This window comes from Triplophysa dalaica, chromosome 20, assembly GCF_015846415.1.
Source record: "Triplophysa dalaica isolate WHDGS20190420 chromosome 20, ASM1584641v1, whole genome shotgun sequence".
In the NCBI taxonomy this organism is placed as follows: Eukaryota; Metazoa; Chordata; class Actinopteri; order Cypriniformes; family Nemacheilidae; genus Triplophysa; species Triplophysa dalaica.
Window position 1 is genome coordinate 12521634 of NC_079561.1, and position 25114 is coordinate 12546747.

Below are 25114 nucleotides of genomic sequence, written 5' to 3' on the forward strand. Positions count from 1 at the left end.
TATTTTATTGCTCATAAGGAATGTAAAATAAAGTTGTGTCAAGATGTCATCTTGAGTGGACATGATTTTTTGCTTGAAGAGATCCTGCAGCTGTAATGACCTCTATGCATGAAAGGGTTGAAAAATGAAATGTTCACATATATTTGCTACCCTATGATTTTTTCCATTTTTTTTTCTGGTTTATGGCGCAAGTAGACTCAAAGCCATATGAAGCAATGAACCTGAGCCATACAGTTCACCTCATCAAGTGGCTTTCCTTTTCCACTGGACTGGATGAAGTAAGCTGATGGAAATGAGTCTTGTGAGACTTGTTTAAAACAGTGGATTTCAGCCAGTTTCAATAACTGCATCTGCGTCTTGGATTAAGCAAAATTGTGACCTCTTCATCTTAAGACTTTCCGGATGGAACATTCATTTTGTCGAGCATTTGGGTTCAATGTTAGTCTTCTTCGATGAGAACACAAGCTAATCTTTGATACCTGCATCCAAACAGTGAGACAAATTGTGACCCTGGACGACAAAATCTTAAGTCTTAAGTGTCAATTTTTCGAAATGGGGATTTTAGATCATCTTAAAGCTGAGGAAATATGCTTTCTATTGATATATGGTTTGTAATGATAGGACACGATCTAGCGGGAAAAAAACTGTTTACAAAGCTGGAATCTGAGGGTTTAAAAGAACATCCACTCACAAAAAAAACGTTTTCATTTATTTACGGTAGGAATTTTATAAAATATCTTCATGGAACATGATGTTTACAAAATATCCCAATGATTTTTGGTAAAAAGAAAAATCTGTAATTGGCGATTTCTAAAAATGTTCCTGTGCTACATAAAACTGGTTTTGTTCTCCAGGATCACAATGAAGAAACCAAAGCAATGCCTGATTTATTTTGCTGAATTGAATCATTGGTCAAAGGTCTATATCAGATAACTTTAAATATCTGTCAAAACAAAAATATGTTTACAAACAGCTGATTTGTTGAAAAAAAGGTTTTGCTAAAACGTATTTTCATAAATCCTTAGGCATAAAAAACTAAACACATGACTTATAATGCAATGTAGGTAAAACTGAGACATGTATGTTTACTGTCGGCTGGAGATTTTCGGGTTGTGTGGAAAATATGAAAGCAGACACACGCAAGATGAAAATGCTATTAGCAGAAAGTGAACTGCCCAAAGATCGCTCTCTGCCGGGGTCATAAAGAGGCCAGTTTCACCATAAACACACAGGAATACACACACATCACCAAACTTACACACTTTGTGCTGTCATGCCTAACAAAATTCATTTAACACAAATCTCTAAATATAGACAGACTGAATTTCTAGAGAATATAAAAAGAACATAAATGCTGCCTGGTATTTAAATACAGTATGCACTTATATCCCACAGTCCAACAAATGCACGCACGCACGCACGCGCACACACACACATGACCTCATTCACAATTAGTCCTTTTATGAAGGGAGTGTTCTGACAAATGGGTTTCTAATGGGTCTTTTGCAAGATCCCTGAATACATATCCAAACTAAATCCTACAGCTCCAGATATAGCCTCAGGCTGTGTGTTTTAACATTTTAGAATATTAAATAAACAATTGTTAAACTTTTCACGTATCAAAGTACAGCCCTGTCAAGCTAATAATGGCTGTCAATGTTTTTTAACGTTTAGATACATTTTACTTAACACATCAGTATTAATACCTCATATATGATTTCAAGTAAAGATTAATGAGGAAAAGATAACTTGGACTCTTGTAAAGAAATATTAAGTCCTTTAAAGCATTATTTCAATAACATTTACAAACAAAGGATGAGTAAAATCTATTTAAACCCGTACTTGGGAATTTTAAGTTAAAAATACTAAGCCTAGCTTTTTTCAAGTATTTCACTCCGATTTTTTTCAGTGTAAACAAGGGACATTGGGTATGTGTGCAGTTCATTACTACTTTATGTTTTACTACTATTTTTAAATGGCAGACTGCGTGTTTTGCAGTAGAGGGAAACATAACGTCCCTGTTTAAACCAACTCCCACACAGATTGCAATATGCAGCAGACAGAATTCCATGAAATTACTTGCTTTACAACAGTTATGCTTTACACTGGACTACATTTATAAGGTTGAGGCCAATGATATGAGGTAAATGCAGGTACTTATAACTAATCATTAAAAAAGAATCTCACTAAAAATAAAAATGAAATCATGTGTACTGTAAAGTAGGCCTACCTGAACATTAAGAATGTTAAAGGACTTTCTGTTCACATGATGTAATCTGCCTCATTTTTTGGCAACACATATGCAGTCTATTGCTCCTTTGACTCTAGGGAATACTATCATAAGATGGAAAAGGTGAATAAAACATGTTAAATTAATTAAGACCACCTTAAATGGTTTGACAAACATTGTTTTCCCCTAGGTTCTACTTATCACTTACCACATACAAGTACGTATGGCTTGCAAAAAAAAAACGCATAGCAAAAAAAAATTACGGTACAGTAAGGGCATGGCTTCAACGTGTCACATTTTTTATGTGCGGCTTAAGAAGACCACAGATGCGCAATTCCTTCCGCAGAAAATCTGTATCTATAAGTAAATATTACGGAAAGCAAGGGGATAATACCTGTTCCTAAAAACTCTGCAAAATTCTTGTCTAACAATTTGCACAATGATGTCCACAGGATTTGGAAGAAAAGGTGACGCCATTGCAACATACACAGAATGGTTAAAATTCCTTGATGTGACTTCTCACAGCTGATAAGTTACATTTCAGTCTAAGATCTTGAATTCAATTTTAACGTTCATAAATGCTTAGTTTGAAAAGGGCATTTGTTCTATCGTGCCATATAATTAGCTACTTGATTTGATATTTCTTTCAAAGTTCATGTCTTCTGTGTTTTACAGCTCCAGCCGGAATAAAGTCTAAAGTGAAATTAGTCTTTTTAGGAGATTTATTTAAACAGTTGATTTTATCCTGGAAGCCAATGTTTTCAATAACTACATCTGTTTCTTGAGTCAATTAGTAATGAAGGATGAGAAAGAGGAACCCTATATAATTGTCTTATATCAAAACATTCAGGAGGCAAACCCACAACCCACTAGCCAGGTGTTCACAGATGCCACAGAGAGGCAATACATTAGCATTCTTAAATGTTCTTGCCAATCCCTAGTTTAGAATTAGCCAGATACCTGAAGAGCGAGATTAGAAAGAATGGACAAAAGCCAGCATGCTAAAATAACATAGCACTTGCCAACAAAAACATGCATGACTGCCTTCAGAAAGGTTTTTCTTTGAGAAACTTGTTTTGTGCATAGAGACAGTAAATAGAGCCGAAAACATGGCATAATAACATGAGACAGGAGTAGATCATGAGTAGATCATGAAAGGATTCTATGAAAATTTTAAAGGAAATGAGAAGGCGGGTTAAGACGCAAGACAGGAGAGCACCCGTGGTGCATGGAAGTCATCTGGATTTGTTTGTATTGAAGATGTTAGGGACACAGACCTTGGACATCAAGAGTGCCTAGTGTGAGCCTGGCTTTAACAAACAAACCAAGGCCATGTGCTTCCAAACACAGGAGAGAGGAAAGACAACATGAACAGGAACCATAAACAGAACTAAAGTAGGATCTCAACACCATGCTTCGATAAAACATGAACATATAAAACAGTCTGGATTCCAAACACACGGCAACCTAGAAATGGAATCAAGACTCCATGCAACTACACAACAAGATAAGGGAGGACATATGTGACCCTGGACAATAAAACCAGTCTTAAGTAGCACGGGAAAAATTTTACTAATATTAATGGGAAAAAATTACAGATTTTTCTTTTGTGCAAAAACTCTTTAGGATATTAAGTATAGATCATCGTCCATGAAGATATTTTGTAAATTTCCTACAGTAATTGTATAAAAACTTTATTTTTTTGTGTGGATGGCCAACTAAAGTGCCTCAGATTAACAACTAGACAGTATGTAGGTAAAGGCATTTTTCGCAAGAGGCATTTCGGTCTCAATTTGATTTTATTTATTTATTTTTTAATCTTAAATTTATTATTTAATCTTTAAGATATTAGTTTTACATTTTGATTCAGGATAAATGTGAATGGATGTTCTGTTTGTTATATTTTGCTCAAATGTTAGTAAAAATTGAAACAGGAAGTTCTTCTGTGTAAGCGTTGTTTACATCTTTCAAAGTGCTCTAGATTTGTTTTTAGGTATAAAGTTTGGTGTGCATATTATTGTTAAATTAAAAATATATATATGTTACATGTATATGTAACATAGCCTGTATAGTACAATGTTTACAGTATTGAGTTTAAAAATGAGTGCACACGGATGTTTTGACATTGAGAAAGGTCATGTAAACCTGTAAAACAGTTCCCTTCCTGTTGGTATCTCAACGTTGTGTCAAACTGACAGATGGGGATCATCTTCTGACTGAAATTTGCATGCCGGACTCCGCCCCGGATGTCCGGGTGTGAAAGGGAGACTGAGAGTTGCATTCATTCACCTTTTGTTCTTAGGAGCCTTTGCATCGAATGACATATTCCGGTGAAAACTGCTGGATGTTTACGACGTGGTAGAGTGGATTTCCCTCTTCATCAGTGACTTCATCAGTGACTTCCCCTGGGCGTCTCCGCAGATGAGGTGTTTTCTAAAACGGCAAAATTCTCCAGCGTGGCATGCCCTGCTGTTCTCGTCTCCAAACAAGATCACCCGTGCCCGCTGGCAGTGATATCAGCTGGTTATCAGCTGACTTATCTAGCACATAGCTCTAACCTGACATAGTGCCCCACATGGAGTAATCCCTCCAATAGGGTGGTTTCGTCTAATGTATCCCCATGATCTGACCTCCCCGTGACCTCCCCTAGGTTGACACCCACCTTACGGTACTTCCCTCAGTCTGCATATTCCTCTAATGAGTTCTCCCCTGACGGCGAAACCATGTTGGAGTCTCCACTCAAATAAGTGGTCTCCATAGCGCGTTTCCTGAGTGAGGAATTAGGGTTTCCCCAGTGGCCCTTACGGTACCGGGCGGCTTATCTCCATTAGAGAAACAAGGCCTCCACCCATGACCCGATGGCGGGGCTTCCCACCTTTCCAAAGCTCTGGGACCCCCTAAATGAGACGCCCAGGCCAGTTAGCGTCGCTAAGCTAGAGATTGTGACACGGAACAATGGCTTGGAGTTTTCAATAGGAACCCCATCTGTTGGTTCAACACAACGTTGAGAGACCTACAGAAAGGGAACGTCTCGGTTACACGTGTAACCTCTGTTCCCTGATGGATGGAACAAGACGTTGTGTCCTTCATGTCACAACGCTTGCCCCCAGCTGCAGCAGTCGAGAGATGCTCTCAGGCTCAAGAGATCCAAGACGCATCAGGAAAAGATGCCCGAGCCACCTCAGCTGACCCCTCTCGATGTGGAGGAGCAGCGGCTCTACACTGAGCTCCTCCCGAGTGACCGAGCTTCTCACCCTATCTCTAAGGGATTGCCCAGCCACCCTGCGGAGAAAGCTCATTTCGGCCGCCTGTATCCGGGATCTTGTCCTTTCTGTCATGACCCATAGCTCATGACCATAGGTGAGAGTAGGAACGTAGATTGGCCGGCTCAGCTCCTTCTTCACCACGACAGACGGGAACAGCGACCGCATTACTGCAGAAGCTGCACCTATCCGTCTGTCAATCTCCCGTTCCATCTTTCCCTCACTCGTGAACGAGACCCCCAGATACTTGAACTCCTCCACTTAAGGCAGGGACTCTCCACCCACCTAAAGTAGGCAAGCCACCCTTTTCCGACTGAGAACCATGGCCTTTTAGCCCATTATTCTGATTTCCCATTGCATGTAAACGCCTTTACTGGTTTTCTCTCAGTTTTGTTTATGTGTACATGTCTAACAGTGCAATAGTAAAAGTCCCAAATGGAAGTAACAGTGAAATAATGCATAAAAGTACGCTCTAGAACAGTGGTCACCAACCCTGCTTCTGGAGATCGACCGTCCTGCAGACTGTAGTTCCAACCCTGCTTCAGCACACCTGTCTGTAATTATCAAGCAAACCTGAACACCTTGATTAGATAGTTCAGGTGTGTTTGATTGGGGTTAAGGCTGAAATCTTCAGGACGGTCGATCTCAAGGAGCAGGGTTGGTGACCACTGCTCTAGAATCATGCAGTTGATGTAGAAATTGCTAAATGAAAAACTATTGTTGCATATGCAGGTAGCCTACTGCAGACATGAGAAGAGATATGAGATACAGTTTCTGACTCGTTTCCAACAGCATTTTTATTTACCAACGGACTATCCATGGTCACGTCACTGCTCAAGAGAAACCTGACAAGTCTCAAATTTCCAATTAGCCGGTTTATTGATATGCATTTAAACATGTGAAAACATCTTTTAATAGCCGATTTTTAATAGACATCCATTTATATTGTGCATGTTTACGCACTCATGGATGCACCTAAAAGTGTATTTTGCAGTTTTATATACTTCTGGTCTGTATTCTTGTCTACATTTTGATGTGTGCAGATTGGATTTGGTAAATCTACACATGCACTCTATAAATGAACACATAAAACAAACACAGTACTATTTACATAACAACCCACAGTCAACTTGCCATCCCTTCATAATACCTGTAACATGAGTGCATCTCTCTCATGTTGATATTTAAAGCACGCAGAAATGAGTGGCTCAATCATTGTGAACATCTGCTTCAGCTGCATAGAATCTTTCTCCTGTTACACACCGGCTTCTCCGTCGCTCTCCGATTCAAGAGAAGACAGCTGACCAAATGGAAGAGGGATTCACTGTACCTATCTGCCGCATATAGATTTTGTCCTTGATCTATGTCTCACGCAGCTTTTAGCACTTTTTGTCACCCGTCTCTCCTGAAGTTTTTCTTTTGACATTTTATCTTCCTTACCCTATTTAATTTATTATGTGTTTAATGCTAAAGGCTACGAAAAATAGAAAATATGTGAGAACAGAGGCTGGATGCAAGGAATTTTTCCCTACATGGTATGGAATGTGAATATACCTCACACGCACACAGAAGTCTTCAGGGGTAAGCTCTACTTTAGATCACAGGATAACTTTTCAGAGCTCACCTCTCTCTGATCCTGGTTACACCTGATCACAAATAATTGTTTTGGGTGATCTGACAGCAGTCATTACTGTGCAAGTAAAATCCCAAAGGTTTGAAATCACATATCTGAAGTTACAATAATTCATCTGACCACAATGAATATGGAGAGTAACAATGCATTCAGAAGTTCTGCAGGGGGTTAGTGAAGCAGTGAAGGAGACCACCGTGCCGAAACAAGGGTTTTAAACTTTTAAAGGGAACAACCATCGGATCGGAAAAGAATGAAAAGCACATGACCTCATTACCTCATCAGTTTACCCGCAATGACACAGATCATGTGACCTTAGATCAGTGTTCCTCAACATTTTTACTACAAGGCTCCCCATTGTCAATAACAGTATTTGAGTGCTCATATTACTTAAAATAGGATTTTTGTTTAAAAATGACCAATTGTTAAATATCCAGTGTGACAATTAGCAGCATCTAGCAGTGAGGTTAAGTATTGCAACCAAAGGTTCAAAGTAATACGGTGGCTGACACAGAACTAAGATGTCTTTACATTTTAGCTTCTTTACTGAGCGAGATTTGAGGAGATTTAGGAAATGCGCTTTTTAGAGCAGTTTGTCCCTTTAGGGCAGTCATCTTCAATTGGCAATTTTAATATAACTGTTTGTTGTATGAATTATTGTTTATTAATTATTGGTTGATGTAATTCAGGTTATTCAGGTGTGTGACAGGTAGCTCAAACACAGGAGGGAGCAAACAGATATACACTATATTTATACTTGTCCCCTGTCTTAAATAATCTGTGTTAAATTCATGTCTTTAATATAGGCTTGTAGTCTTTCTGCAAGTCCCCACAAAGATATAAATCCCCCATAAGAGTAGTTTACAGAGGCATGTTTACAGTGCAATACAGAAAATATTCTGTTCCGCGCACACTGCTTCTCTCCAGCTAAAGAAGCGACTCATATAGAGCAGACACACAACAATAAAAAGTGCAGCAATTTAAAAACTAAATTATCCGTCAAACTGCTTACTGTTTGCTATATGTCTCCACCTTTCGACCAGATTTGTAATATTTTATGAAGCATAACGTTTAGCAATGGCATTATAGATCAGTAGGCTATGTCAACATTTGTTAACCTGTATGTTGGTAAGGCATGGAAAGGCTGATTTAGTAAGTAAATTTGTTTTCTGTTTATGATCAGAGCAATTTAATTGTTACGTTACATTTGTTGTTTGTATGTTGTCAGTATTTTGTTTTGTGCAAATATTTATGATCAGACTTCTGTTAAGAGGGCATTCCCTTAGCCACAGAGACTATACATACAATAAATATCAAAATTTAAAATAAATTGCCTTATAAAAGATAATATATTTTATATGTATAGGTATAGGTATATATATATATCCAAGTGTGCTAAATTGATTAAATATTTATTTATTATAAAAAAACATGTTGTCCGAAAGAAAATATAGACTGAACCTTTAATTGGATACACATGGTTTAGGGCTACTGTAGAAACAACATGGTGAATTCCATGTAAGGCGACCCGCTGTGTATGTACATAGAAATTCTAAGGTAATAAAAACATAAAAACACTTCATTATGTAAAGTCTTTATACACCTCTAAAGACAATGTTGTGTATATATCCCATAACTGTCAATAGATCCTACAAAAAAAACATTGGACCTATAAGAAATATCTCTATTTGTTTTAGATTTATTTTAGAGCTTATTTTGTTTATTTTAAATAATTTTAGGTTATGTTGAGGCCCCTTTGAAATAACGCCATGGTTTAGGAAGCATTGCCTTTTTAATCAACGTTACCAACTACTAGCATTGCATTTGATATGTCAAGTATATGAAATTAAATTGAAAAAATATCGTATCGAAAAACAGTATGCGATCTATATTGTTGTTTTTTAATATCATATTTTGTATATCTCCACTTTTTCCAACCCAAGGGACACATCTATCCGCCAGAGGTCGCCAAATCTCTCTTAGGAGTCATATGCCCACTTGAATTTCAGGGATGTGTTTACATTTTCAGTTTTTGCAAAAACAAATAAACACAGATGTGCTCTTGTAAGTACACAATAACATCTGACAGATGGCTTTCATCACTAGCAATTTTTCTAGTATCTTGGACTATGAGTTCGGAGGGCTCACGACAACATGTCCAATGAAAAATAGTTCAGCTTTGAAAAATGTGCCTTATAAACCTGCATGGGTGATTGGCCTGATTAAAACTAGCCAGATTTAAATACCAGACAGAATACAACTCCCCTAAAAAAAATTATGAAGCTTCTATGTAAAGATTCATAAAAAATGAAGACACACAAGAGACTAAATAGATCTGTGCACAATGATTTTCAATTGGCAAATCCTCCAGCAAACCTAACAGTATCGTGAAGGACTTGACTTGAAAAACCTGATTCTGCTATAATCATGCTGAAGAAAACTAGACACAGAGCAATAATCAAAGAAACAGTTCCCCCAAATCCACAGAAATATTCTCTCATTACTCATATGTTATCCCAGATGTAAATGCCTTTCTTCAGCTGGGTAAAAATACGTCGGCTGTCATTGCCTGTGACATTTTGATCTTTGGGGGAAGCTAACTGTTCCTTTTTATAATAAAAAATATTTTTATAAAAAATTGAAAACAAAGATTGCTATACAGCAGCTCCATCTGGTGGTATTGAAACAAATGAACTATACAAAATAAGTTTTGTAGAGGTAGTAAAGACAGTTAAGTTAGATGCTCTCCATATGGTTTGCACATGATGAACACAAAAACATGAGTGAGAATAACATCCATGAGTCATAATAAACACAGTAACGGTACCTCAGTGATAAAGCAGGTTACATCGGCACTTAAACCGCTGTCATCCGTGAAATGCTGCTCAACAGTTGAATCACACGAGTCATAAACAATGTTTTCATTTTCATCTGTGCATCCAGACTCTATAATCAGATAGATCAGACAGAAGTGGACATATGTCAGCTTTACCAATGTTCATTAACCAAAGCTTAAAGAGACAGCTCACATAAAAAATGTTGTTTCAAACCTGTATGACTTTCACAAAAGAAGATAGTTTGAAGAATGTTGGTAACCAAACAACATTGGACCTCAGTGACTTCCTTTGTACGAATACAAAAGCACTTAGCCATTTCTCAAAATATCTTAATTTGTGTTAAACAGAAAATGGTGTTATATACAGGTTTTAAACAACATGAGGATGATTCAATCATGAGATTTTTTTTGATGAACTATGCCTTTAAAACTGAATCAGTACCTTTCAAAGTCTTGTGATTGTTGAGACTGGCAGTGAAGCCGCAGGCTCCTCTGACTGATGAGATGCAAAATGAAGATCTCTCACATTTCCTCGCTGATCTTCTTTTCCAGTTCCCTTGCTTCATGAATAAATTAATATGAATAAATTGCACTAGAATAAAACATTAAATTGCATATTTAAATATGAATTAAAATATTAAAACAAATGGTATTTATTTTCAGTAAAAACAGCACATATTTCAAACAGAACATTTTCCAAAGACACATTTGTTTTTAATAATTTAATAAGGCACACCAACTTAGATTTTAAATAATAAAACAATGGATATACCGTACAAAATAAGAAAAACATATTTAAAAAAAAGAATGGTCATATTAAGTGTGAAGAACTAACAACCGAATGAACCTTGGGAAAGAACTATCCTTATCCATCCAACAAAGAAAACTCATGATTTATTAACTCATAATTTTAAAATGCATTTAGGTTTGAGAATGGCTGTATTAGTGTTCACCTCATCTAGATGTTCACGGGTGGACTCGTGACTTGTGTGTTCCTCAGATAGCTGATTCTGCATCAGTGAAGAGGAGCTGAATTCTCTTCTGTCCTCATGAACTCTTCTCTGAAAACACTTTCCCTCAGTGGATCTACACACATCATCTGATCCCATATCCAACTTTGATGGGCTGAAGGTTTTCTTTGCCTCCATCAACTCTGAAAGTGTAACTCCCTAGAAACAAGATTTATTTTTAAAGTATAATATGGACTATTGCTCCTGCCAAATACTTTGGATTATATGTGGATTACAGTTACTGTTTGTATACGTTGACATGTTATGCTGAAGTTGAGTCAAACAAAATTTACTTTAACATATAATTCTAATAAAAACACTGGAGAAGTGGCATATTCTGCGACCTTATCAGTTTTTATGTTTGGCCCACACCTGTGTAGCTCTGCGAGTCTGTCTGGCCTGTCGTGATTTGGCCTTCCTCTGAGACTCCGCTTCATCATCCCTCACTGGGATCATATGAGTCCTGAGACATGAAACGAAGAGGGAAAATGAAAGACATGAAAGACATGAAAACATGATAGAAGGACAGTTACATCTGTCAATTTTATATGCAGTAGTCATTCACATGACATCAGTTTTGTTATTAGAAATGTTGTGTGCTCAGTAGAAAAGAACCTTAAATGGCCATCGATGTACACTCACCTAAAGGATTATTAGGGACACCTGTTCAAATTCTCATTTATGCAATTATGGTGGTGGTGTAATGGTGTGGGCGATGTTTTCTTAGCACATTTTAGGCCCCTTAGTGCCAATTGGGCATATTTGATGAACAGCTGTCCTTCAATGATCACATTGCAAAGCCTACGCAGTCATGCCGATATGCCTTATTCAACATTAGAAAGGTTGGACCCTATCTCACTGAGCATGCGGCACAACTCCTTGTCCAGGCCCTGGTAATATCAAGTTTGGACTACTGCAATGCTATCCTTGCTAGTCTTCCTGCAAAGGCTATCAAACCATGTAGCTGGTTCAGAACGCTGCAGCACGCCATCTTCCAACAGCCCAAAAGGGCTCAGGTGACACATCTTTTCATCTCTCTCCACTGGCTACCGGTTGAAGCCTGTGTCAGATTTAAGTCACTAATGCTTGCCTACAAGACTATCACTGGATCTGCACCGGCATACTTTCACACCCTCCTACACTCCTACACCCCATCAAGAACCTTGTGTTCAGCAAACGCCTTCTCAAAAGGGTAGTAAATTGCTTTTCCGCTCATTCGCCTTCACAACTCCTGTTGGAACATTCTTCCTAACTCAGTCCGGTCAACCAAATCTCTCACAACATTCTTAATTTAAAACCCATCTCTTCTGTGAAGACTTGACAGACAAATGAAAAACACTAACCCTCTCTCTTTCTCTCAACAGGTATTGGTCTAGCTTTTACTGAAACTTGTTCTGAAACTTGTGAAACTCATCTACTGCACTGTAACCTTAATCACTGCATTAACGCATCTACTGCACTGTAACTTCAATAACTGCAATAACTTATCTACTGCACTGTAACTGTATAACTGCATCTACTCATGTATTGTACTATAACTTCAATAACTGCATTAACTCATGTACTGCACCGTACCTTTAATAACCGCATCAACTCATCTACTGCACTGTAACTTTAATAGCTAATGTCTGTAACTAATGCACACTCAAGTCACTTGCACTATTGTATAGTCTATATTGTTATCTGTTCATAACCACCTGTACATTAATGTTCACAGTATAAAGCCTTCTGTTTATATTGTTCATAGTACATACCGACTGTCATATTTTCATAGTACATGCCCATTGTATAGTATTTTCCTAATATTGTATTTTGTATTTATTCACACTGTATATCCTGCACTTGCTAATTGCACTTCTGGTTAGACCTAAACTACATTTCGTTACACTGTACTTGTATATGTGTAATGACAATGAAGTTGAATCTAATCTAATCTAATCTAATTTTACTTTGAATTAGCACCGATTGTATTATTGCTCCTGTATGACATATCGCTTATTGCACCTTGAACTCTCTGTTAGTCGCTTTGGATTATTTCATTGTCCTATAAGTATAATTATTTTAAATACAAAATAAATACTTTCAATCAAATTTTTATGTAAATTCTAGATAATAAACTCTATGCACAACTCCTAAAGTTAAAGTGACATTTCACCAGCAAATCAAATTTGCCCATGTTTTACTAAGCCTCAAAGCATTCTGACTGAATATGACTTTCTTCTTGAAGAACAATACAGTCGAAGTTATAATACCATGTATCATTTGACTTCCAAGCGGTAGAATGGGAGTGAATGGCGCCGACTTTTGAAGCTCCAAAAAGTGCATCCATCAATCAAAGACCTGCTCGACAGTGCTCTGTGGTATTGACAAATGTACAAATAGACGAGTTTTTTTAAGAGAAATATCCATATTGACAGCTCTATTAATGTTGATGTCTAGTTTCTGTTATCCCTCGGCTGCAGGTGAACAGTGAGGTTGTTTTTGTTTCGCTGAAGAAAGCTCCCGCGTAGAGGAGGTGGCATCCTATTGGAACAAGCACAAAAATACAGTAGGAACTAACGACACGCCTGCATCATTTGCTGAAAAACAAGCCTCAGGTTCATGGCAGTCGAGGGATTGATAGCGCTGTCAATATGGATATTTATCTTATACAAACGCACCGATTCGGTTCAGAAGATCTTATACTGACAGAAATATATATTTGGCCTATACTATCTTTTGATTTTTTGATGACTAGTTGTGTACTCACTTTAATACTATTACCTTACATTGAAAACTGGGTCAGCTTAGTGCAAAGTATCTATTGAAGAAGTACACCTACTGTACAAATATACTACATTGAAAGTACAATGATCTTAGTATACTTACTACATACTTGAACTTATACTGTAATTAAAGGGGTCCTATTTTGCCTATTTTTCAAAGTCTTTATTATGTTTATGATGTGCAAAACAATAGTTGTTTATGTTTAAATTTCCCCAAAATGCTTTGTATTTTACATATTTCACCTTTGTTTTACACTGTCATCTCCATTCTCAGAAAACAGAGATATAACGAAATATGCTTAATAACTTAACTTAAATTATACTTTTTGTGAGAGGAGTCACTCAAAATAAATCGTAACAGTAACAACAGCGAACAAAATAACAGATCTTCAAATTCAAGTTTAAATTTTATAAACGTGTTGAGCAAAACCTTGTGTGAGGCTCAATGATAATGTGGTTCCATAAAATAACTTTTTGTCCATCACACAAAGTGCTGGCTTTTATGTTTTTTTAAAATGCTATATTTAGGCCTTTTGAGGTTTTATCATTAAAAATTGTTTGCATACGAATTAAGCTCATGGCCCCATATTTTGTTCTCTGTGGTGTTTCTTAGTAGTTTCTCATTAGTTTAAAACTATAATTTTTCACTGCTACACAAATGAGAATAATGCTATTTGTTTTACTTAACAAATACAGCACAAAGGCTGTACATCAAATGCTTCTGTGATACTAACATGTTTTTTGGTATTACAGTAATTAGAATATTCTTAATTGTCATAAAATTATTTGTAGTGAAAAATAACCTAAACATGATTATGTGGTATATCAAATGAAGTCTTTTTCTGAACAGATTGCACCAGCATGCTGAAAAAGAAGGTCAATATCTATAAGTATAGAATTTCTCCTCTGAAAGCAATCATGGCCCTCCAGAAGACATCCAGTCCCATAGAGACGAACAAAAAGAGATGAGCAAGCATTCTGGCTAATAGCAAATCAGACCACTTAGCAATCGGCATGTTTTCTCCACCCTTTCTCTTCAGCAGTGTATTGATGGACATGTGGTCTTGAGTTAGTGAGAAACACACAACACCGCCACAGGGAGATATCAGATCATTATTGATATAATGCTATAGTACACAATCCTGTCTCTTTGCTGCTAAAACAATGCATATACCAAAAAATGAAATTGAAATTACAATGAATTTGTAATCATGCACTGTAAAAAATGATTTAGCAGTTTATTTGTTTCTACTCAATTTCCTAAATTAAGTCAACTTGCAGTTTCTGAAATTGTTCATTCAAATAAACATGTTAAATTTAACTGTCTCAACTAGTTTGTAAGTTGACTTGACAAGAGTAGGCCTATTTGTCAATTCACTAGCAATCATATTCACGTTCTCAGCATTTACCGCGAGATCTTGTGCAGCACGAAGCTGAATGAAGATGTTCGTTGGCCATGATGGAAACTGGTCGACTGCTCAACAACAATTCTGCAAAACTTTGTTTGTTTAAAAACGTTTATGTTTGTGCATATTAACAATTAGGATGTCTGAAATTATTTTATAAAAAAAGAATACAATTTGATATATACTGTATAATGAGCAGTAAATAATATAATAACATATATTTAAAATAATGGCTATTTATGAAAATTATATAGTTTTTTAAAGCAGCATTCACAGTAAAGCTCCAGTCTATACTTCCAAATGTAATCTGTTACCAGGAAAATTTAGCATTACAACCATAATGTAGTATAAAAGATTGATGATCAAAAATGAACATTTAAAACAGGACATTAAAAAGGCATCTGCTTTCAATATCTGCACAAACACTATTTAAGCTCTCATACCATGATAACCAATGTATCTTGCAAGTAAAAAAGTTTAATAAATTATTGATGTAGTTTGCTGTATGTTTGATATAAACATTTGCACCGAAGGGACCATTTTCACCTATCACTTGCAAAAAAGTCTTTAAATTCTTATCTCTAATATTTGGCTATGAGCAGAAAAAGTTACCCAACAAAAAGCTGTCACAAAGACTTCATCTCAAACCAAAAAATCCTATAAAACAGATTACTTAAACCCACAACTAGTGCACTGAACAGTAGCAAACATCCATACCAAAATCTCATATCACATCAGCAAGATGCATGTGATGAATGAATGGCATGCTTCTGTTATAGTGAAGATAAAGCAAATAAGAGATTAGGTTGTGTACTGTACCTGACCAGACAGTCCTGCATCCTTCAATCTGGCTTTTTGAGAACAGAGCGAAGAAGAACAGACTGCAGCGGTTATGGGATATGAGGGGCGGGGCAGGACAGAGGATAAAGTGACATTCAAAGGCAGATGGTAAATTGTAGAAGAGCAGAGAGTGTCCTAAAAAGAAATATTTATAAAGGCTGTATTGATAAAGCCACTTAGGATCTGTGTGCCTTATAATAATCAAACCCACAACCCTGGCATTGCTGGCACTGTAGTTTATAGGTCTGTTATCCGTGTATGGTGTCAGCAGGGGCGTTGCACCCATGGGGTTTTAACACCCAAACTTTTCTCATTGAGAAGATTCAACACTCACACTTTTTCTGCAGTTTTTCTGCAGTTTTGCACAAATGCATTACAGCAGTCACTCCTCCGTTTCACTGGCTTCTCTGTGTCTGCGCTCTCTCTCAAACATGACACCAGCTTTGAGTCTGACCGGCTGATGATTGGCTGTTCTGCCTTAAGTCCCGCCTCTCTTGGTGTGTATCAGATTTATCGGTCAGCTCGTGCTGAGTAGGCGGGAACTTATGGTTATTTACATCTCCCTTTTCGATGTACTTTGAATAAGTGTTTATGCTTTCGAGGTTTTTAAATAACCTTCATATCTGTTTGGGAAGATGTTCTGTTTATGTTTTGTTGACATGTCGAGAGTTTTCTGTATTATATTTAGTTTTTTAGACTAATACTAATTGCTAATTGGGTTATTGTTCAGCAGCTAGCTAAATTCGGTAATGTATGTGGCATGTAATGTATAAAGTAACTGTGATGAAGAGGGCAGGGAATTGACAAGGAGGAGGGACAAATTGTCAATTTAAAAGCAGTGTATTTATGGGTTTATTGCCAGTGCAATTGATTTTGATATTTTGAGCATTGTTTTTTAGCTGAATTCTTTTGTGGATACTTACCTGTTGTGTTTGATTGTAATGTTTAAAAACAGTAAATTGTTACATTCAGTATACCACCAGAGATAAAGTTGTGTGGACATTGTTTTTTTTTGGTTTGTTTTATATCTCCCGTTTTCAAGGCGCAAGTAAGCAAAATTTACCAGTCTCAGTCACAGTCCTGTCAGACCCATGTCACTATCAAGCCACTGTCTTTTTGTCACGCAGTATCATTAAGATGCAGAAAAGAAAGAGGCAGGAGAAGATTGACAAGCTGGACATTACTGAACAGTTTGTCTCCTTTAAGGAGGGCAGAAAAAGTTTTGACTTATTTTCTGTGTTTATAATGTTTTTACACTTTTCTAGTATCACTCATTTTAATGGGAAGCTTTTTATATCTTTATATCATGCTCGTTGGGTAGACGTGCTTACATACGGAAAGAGTCTAGTTACACACCGAGATAAGAGGAGCTTTGCGCTGGGGAGAGCTTGCTTTTTTCCAGTTGACCCGTAGGCCCAGATCGTGGCGAAGCACAAGGTCCCTGTGCGTACACAACACATATTGAGAGTGTGCCAATAAGCCAGTCGTCGAGATAGTTGAGTATCTGCACGGCTGGCTCCCTGAGGGGCATTAAGGGGGCCTCCACGATATCGGTGAAAACCTGTGGAGACAGGGCCCAGCCAAAGGGCAGGACCTTGTACTGATACGCTCTTCCCTCGAATGCGAACAGCAGGAACTGTCGGTGTCGAGAGTGGATGGAGACATAAGAGTATGCGTCCTACGGGTCGATTGGCACGAACCAATCTTGGTGACGAACTGAGCCCAAGATGCGCTTCTGTATCAGCATCCTGAACGGCAGCTTGTGTAGGTGCTTGTTCAGAAGGTGCAGGAAGTATATTATATTACCAAAATAACATATATTACCAAAATAACAAGAGAGTAAAGGTGTTGTTGATGACAAAAGGCCTGGTCTCGTAATGACGGTCTTTTCTTCACGGCTCACAGTTACTCACACTGTCTCTCATTATCACATCATTAAATAATCTCATTAAAACATAAATGTTCTTACTTTGTTGTTATGAAACATTGTGACAATGTGTTCAAATAGAACATTATTTAATTTGTGCCTTTTCAACATTCACAAAAGATTGTTAGAATGTTCTAATGGAAATGTTTTTTCCCAGTTCACGTTTATACAATCTTTTTTATCAACATTAGTTAAACATTATATTTAAATGTTTTCTTTAATACATTAACATAACCTGTAGGGAATGTTAGCCAAAGTTATGAGAACTTTCTGGGAACCAACCTGCCCATGTCAAACCCAAAGCACTAATAATTTCCCTAAGGCCAATTTTACAGGCCCGCTTGAAAGTGAAGCCCATCAAGGGTCAAATTTGCCAGCTATTGCAGGGAGAACGTTCTCTCACAGTTGAGAATTCTCCTGTCACATACCGTTCCCCCTGTGTTCCATGAGATAGAAAGTTCATACTTTTCTCACATATGCACTGCTGACTTTCAAAACCAATGCAAATAGGTTCACAGAGGTTAAGGCTCATATTTTTTATCTTTCATAGCAGGAAAAGGTATTATGACATCTAAGATAGTCAAAGCATAGCAAAGCATATTGCTGTCAGATGATGTTCCCCTCTGTTCGATGAAATAAAAAGACAGCCAGGCAGTACTCAAACCAAACTTTGGCTATCTATAAAAATTATTGTATAAAAAGGCTGCCCAATTCCACAAGAAACCCGCAGAGTTGGCAACCCTGGCAGCGGCCGAATATCCAAAATCTATTGGTCCTTGTACGATCGGATATCTTGGTTTTTTTTTTGCCTTTCTTGTCACTGCTCCACTATCCTATCACAATACAGTCCTGGGAGAAGCAGGGGATCAGGATCGGCAAAGGACCACACGAGACCGGAATCAAACTCTGGTCGCCGCAAGCATAATAGCACTATATGTCGGCACTCTAACCACCATGCTATTGACACTGACCAGATGTCTTTATTGACTTAAACGCCCGTCAATGGTTGAATATTAATTCCAAATGTACTCAGAAGCGAGAGTGATTTTAACAGTACAGAAATAGAACAATTAGCTTCATTTGTAACAAAGTACAAGTATAATTACAGACTTAAAACATATTCATAAAAGTTCAAGTATCCAAAAAAAATACTAAATTGAGTAGTTGGAATGCGTTACTTCCACTCCTGGAATTTGTTTTAACAAAACAATCACCTACCAGACAAAAAAATGAATCCGGTGGTTGTTGTTTCAGCTCTGTCTGTACTGCTGTAAAAATCTAAATAACATTATATTATTTCCTCTAAACACAGACTCTGTATGACAACAATGTTTAACCAAAACACACATGATTCAAATCACCGAAAAATAGCGGCTGCACTGTAATCTGCTCCATATGTCACAAAATCACATGTGTAAACAACTATTGCATCATAACCAATAGGTTCCACTCTTTACAATACGATTGTAGTTTTTTTCAATGGTTAAATTTAATTCTCATTTCAATTACTTAATTCAGTAAATAAAATGTCCCATAAAAATAAATCTTAAAAGGACAAAATCAGCACCTTCATCCATCCTATTGTCATTGTGTCCTCGTCAATGGTCTAATCTCAATCTCAATGACAATAAATACAAATAAAAATTACACTTTCAGTCTTGTATTACTAATGTAGTCATTCAGATTTTACTTTACCTATTAGAGCCTTTTACCCAAACCAACTATGTTAGACGAATAAAGAAAACCATAAAAAAATCATAAACCCCATAAATCACATTATGTATGGAATAACAGACTGTACAACAACCTTGCGATCTTAAGTCATGTTGATTTAATTAGAAAGTTTAGATAGACTTGCATAATATAGCATAGTATTAATATAAGAAATAAAGGTAAAGTGCGTAATTCCCAATTGTAGAAAGTATTTTAGGATAAAAATGGCACCATATAATATTGTCACCAGAAGGATCTATACTGCAACCTTTCATACATTTCTCCTCGACAGGAGCGTTACACTACATCGTATGACATGGTGCGGTCAAGGCCCATTCACACTGCTAGGCCAGTCACAGCACAAGCAGTTGACATTAAAGACGAGCACTGAAGGACATGGCTTTACAAAAGTTATGCCATGGGCACAATGAAGAAAGGACCTTTGGTCAGCTGGGTTTACGTACACCCCATCTGGCCTGCCTGCACATGAGCCATTAACAGGGATATGTTCTGGAAAGGAGAATGAGATGGTCAACGGATTATTACATGCTTATTTTGGTTTAAACAAACTTTGTTTATAAAGTCAAGTCAAACTACTTATGATTATTATTGATCAAATATGGGATGGAGATTACCGATTTCAAGAAGCTGACGCAGGTGGGTGATGAGAGGACTTTTGCCCTGCTCACAGAACTGTCCCGTAAAGTCATCGAGATCTAGAGCCCAGACAAACGCTCCTCCAAATTGATTTTCCTTTAGGTATTGAACCTGATGCATGAACAGAATAGTATTTCATAATGTAATTTGAGGTTTTATGCCTTTTTATCTTCATGTTAAGCCCTTTGAAGTACTATAGTGTATACCTTGTGCTATTTTCATAACCCTGCCTTACCTTGCAGCATGTTCTGTATGTTTGAAAACTAACAGGCATTTCCTAATGTAGGCTTAACTTCGCAGTGTATAATTACCTTTGTCTCGTAGCTAATCTGGTTGTCAAAGCCAACCCACTCGTCTCCTTTGTGTGCATATGGAACTTTCTGATCATCGCTCCACTGTCTTGTTGATCCGTTAATGAAGGTGCAGATCTGATGGATAATAATTATTCAGTTTTCAAGTTAATGGAGATCATCTTTATCAAACTGTGCCTGAATGTGAGACCTCATAATAGGACCAGAATCCGGCCTCTCTGGTGTATGTTCCCAATGAAGCAGGACCATCAGCTGGAGCTCCAACATTACTGGACGCGGAGCTCAGACTGAACGTCCGTCCGTATGTTGCAAATCCCATCCTCAGTTTCTCCACAGGGGCACCCTGATCTCTCCAGTATGTCATGGCGAAATCCTGCATTGTCATGGCAAATAAATGATTATCCTTAGTTCCTGTTGCTTGTTTCTGATTCATTGCATTTTGCATCCCCCTATGTCCTTGATTTGTATCAAAATGATGTCATATGCTTTTTAACAGTTCATGTTATTAAAGGTTGTACGGCTTTCTTACAGTATTGTAGTAGATGTAGTCTTCTGTGTCATCAAACCCAATATACAAAGGACTGTTGTGTCCAGTGAAACAGTCCCATGAGCCATGAAAGTCATACGTCATGACATTGATGAAGTCTAAATACCTGCATTACCAAAATCAACAACAACTTGCATTAGATTAGTTACTAGTGGATATTCAAACAAGTTGTTTAATAACAGCAGGATATTTTTAATCAGCATTTAAGGACTCCAAATGATCAATAAAATATATGAACAATTTTGTGAGACTTTAAATGATTGTGAAAAATGTGTATTTTTCAAACATACGTAGAAATTTCTGCAATTTCATAACCATTATCAATGGTTTTCTTCCCAGCAGAAACAGCAGCAGTTAGCAGGAGTCTGGGACGTCCAGTGGCATCGCCTTCTGCCACATAAGCTTCCAGAAGTTCCTGTTGAAGTCACATATTCACAGTGAAATGTGTTTTTTAATCCACTACAAGTTATGTCCTGTGTAGACACGGCGTAAGAAATGCTCAGATTCGTGCACATTTTCAAATCAATTATTACACTTTTTTCTTATCCTATTTTATGCTATTCTTATTCTAATAATATAATTCAGAAAAATATAAAAATGTCTTCATGTTATTAAACAAAATGAGTATAAATCATAGTTACATTTCAAAGTCAATTTGAAAGTGTTACAACTTTTACATTGTAATTCTGAAATAACTTGCTGTGTATTTCATCAGATAAATACTAATAATTTAAAATAAATTAAATCTAAAATAATCTTTTGCTGTCACACCATAGGACAACTTGGTATGGTTTATTTGTCAATCTTGTTTTTTGTGTCTGCTGTTGTTCTGCACAGCTTCAAAATTGTGAAGGCACTATAGAAATAAACCTAAATTGTGTTCAATTGAATGTGGTGATGCTGTTTGTTTTGAAGAGTAAATCCAAAATTACCTTGCAGAGCAGAGTGAATCTTTGCTTGTCTTCTGGAGGACTTCCACGGGAACCAGGATACTCCCAGTCCAGGACTAGACCATCAAAGCCATGAGTCCTCAAAAAATTGATGGAAGACTGAATAAAGGTCTGTCTGTTTGCCGGGGTGGACACCATGATACTAAACCTAAAGTAAGAGTTTAATGATACAGTAAATAAAAAAAATCAGTTATATTTATAAATAAACTGTGCTGTATTTCAACAGGGCACTTACTGAGCTGTACCAAAGTTCCATCCTCCCACAGCCAAGAGAGTTTTCAAACTGGGGTTTCTGTCAATTTAAATATTTGTGTCATCACGTCTTCTGAAAACAGCAAATAATGACTGCTAAATATCAGACTGAGATAACATACATTTGCTTCAGTCCATTGAAAGATCTGTAGAGAGTTTCATCATTCCATTCATAGGTGCTCAGTTGATTTGCCTGATTAATAATGGAAAACGCATATATTAAATGGGTGCATAGATGGGGATCCACGTTAGACGGCAGGTACTTGCCAACATCAGGTCTGTACTGAGACCAGTTTGTGAAGTAACATATTAGCTGGGAAGCCAATCCTGAAATAATACAATAGAATAAATAGTGTGATTTTAGAAAGTGATATTTAGTTTTAATATCGAAATAAATATATGATCTAATAATAATAGTAATGATTGTTATTCATAATACAAAACTTACCAAAATGACATAGTGCCAAAGAAAACCCTGAAAAGAGAAATACGAAATGTTAAAAAAATAAAAAACTCTATCAAACTCATTTGAAAACCATTTTCCGAAACAGTCACCTACCAGCTAAACAAATGAATCTAGCCATGGTGGGGGTTATGTCAGCAAAGAGAGACTATTGGTCTGCCCCTGCTGTAAGAAACAGAATGACATTGGTTATATTATTTCCTCTTATTCTCCAAACGCTCAGACTTCACCTCTGTATGTAAACACACATGAACTGAATCATTCACAATTACACTATAATCTCATAATGATCCATCTACATTCACTAAATTGAACTTTTCTTAAGGGTTTCCATGACATAATTTTCCAAAAACAAAGCTTACTTCCTATAACTAACCAATATACATCTGCTTTGACAAAAGTCTGTCAGATATTGATTCGTTTTCGGCCTCGTGTCCAATCATTCCCTCTGTTTCTTCATCACCTTTGACTTATAACTAGATGTTGGCTAACTCTACCCAGGCTACGGGTAAAATATGTGACATATGCCGTAGGCAGGGGATGGACGGGGCTGTGTTTTCTGACCCGAACAAACAACTTACAGAAAGTGGTTTGAGCAGTTAGGAGGCAAAAGAATTTGTCCGGTTAAGAGTTGTTCTACCACTAAAATAATTTAGAGACATTATTTTAAGGTCGAAAAATTGCAGTGTTGCTTAAAAGTCGCGGTAAAGAGAATTCTCAGAATTGTTTCTAACACATTATAAGTGTTTGAAATGTATTGCTGAAACACATTACAAAGACTAAGAAGTATTAACGAATGGATAATACACATGACAGAGCTCTCTCAGGCTATGGTCACACTTGACACATTTTTCGAAGCTGCTAGCGTCCGTTTTAAATTATAATCCTATGGAGTAGACCGTATTTTAATAAGAGTCCTGACCGGGCCCGGAACATTCTCCCCAGACAGTGAGAGAGTACTCAGAGTTCGGAAGAAACTGCCGGGTTCGGAGTATTCTCCCCGGACAGCATGACAAAAAGGGCTACGCATACCTTTTAACCTGCTTGTGAATTATCTTTTGATGAATATCGCTCAAATTCAAATCCTCCGTAAAACGTATTGACATAATTCACATATAGTCTACTGTGCTGGGGACTCAGGTTGAGCGTTGAGAGCAGACAGTTCGGGTCATTTTTGCCACGAGTAAATTTAGGGAGTAAATACATAATTTATAGTTTTTTCTCTCCATTCAAATGGCTGGGTGGTAAAATACACACTTTTCTGTTGTGTGACAGACTCGGACTTAACAATAACAATAAGGTGTTAACAATTGGTCAATGCATTAGCTAAAATGAACTAATAATGAACAATGCTAATACAGCATTTATTGATCTTACTTTGTTCATTTAAGCATTTACTAATACATAAGTAAAATCAAACATTGTAACTGTTACCGTTAGTTAATAAGCCATGAACTCACACGAATAACTGTATTGACATGAACAAACTTTAACAGCGATTAATAAATATCCACAGAAAAACAAAATTGTCCATTGTTAGCTGATGTTAGCGAATGCATTTTATACTGTTTACAAATAGCACCTTACTTTAAAGTGTTACCAAAGATTGCATGTGGTTTGTTTAATAATATTTCATTGGGTAAGTACACAGTAAGTACACACACATTAAGGACTGATGTTTTTCATATTCATTCTATTTAAACACATTAGTTTACTCAATATAAAAGCTGTTGAAATGTGAACATGGGTCCAACTACTTTAAATGAATCCCATACAACTGAATATACTTCTCACATTGTAACTTAAAGTGAAACCTAGGCTTCATGAAGTACAAATACAATGGATGTTATGGGAGATGTTTGGGGCCCTGTGATCTGATGTCCGTTTCAGACCCTTTGCTCAAATTATAACAAGCATTGCAGACAAAATAAAAAAAACATGAACTGACGTACCTGCAGAACAGCTGAAGATGAAGCCGAGCTGCTGTCTGATTTCAAACTAGTTCCTTCAATTTCAATTCCTCAAACGTACTGTCTTGTAGACTCGCCCACATAGCAGTGTAAGATATTATGAATGATGTCAACAAACAAGAGTAACTTGTCTAAGCGTGTTCATCACATAAGCTCACCAGGGGCCATTTGCATAAACATATAAGCTAAGTTAAGCAATTATTTAGGACTAATAAGTCTACTTTTTAGATTTTAATTAGACCAATACCTTTATATGCGACTTAAAGAAGTTATGACCAGTTTTGACGAAAAAAAAGGATTACTAACTTGTAAGACTTGTAAGCAGTTAATGCGACCGGCCCAAG

At 36.9% G+C, this 25114-nt stretch overlaps 1 protein-coding gene across 1 annotated transcript; it reads right to left on the bottom strand.

The window, feature by feature from the left end:
- Positions 1-19723: 19723 nt before the first annotated feature.
- Positions 19724-24828, bottom strand: LOC130409245 (acidic mammalian chitinase-like). Its single transcript, XM_056733106.1, has 12 exons — positions 24753-24828; positions 22897-22965; positions 22786-22812; positions 22460-22664; positions 22321-22377; positions 22068-22233; positions 21426-21550; positions 21118-21241; positions 20779-20961; positions 20589-20705; positions 20256-20388; positions 19724-20130 (listed from the first exon to the last, which is right to left on the bottom strand). Exons 2-12 carry the CDS (start codon positions 22919-22921, stop codon positions 19946-19948), a joined length of 1347 nt encoding a protein of 448 aa, XP_056589084.1. The 5' UTR covers positions 22922-22965; positions 24753-24828; the 3' UTR covers positions 19724-19945.
- Positions 24829-25114: the final 286 nt, after the last annotated feature.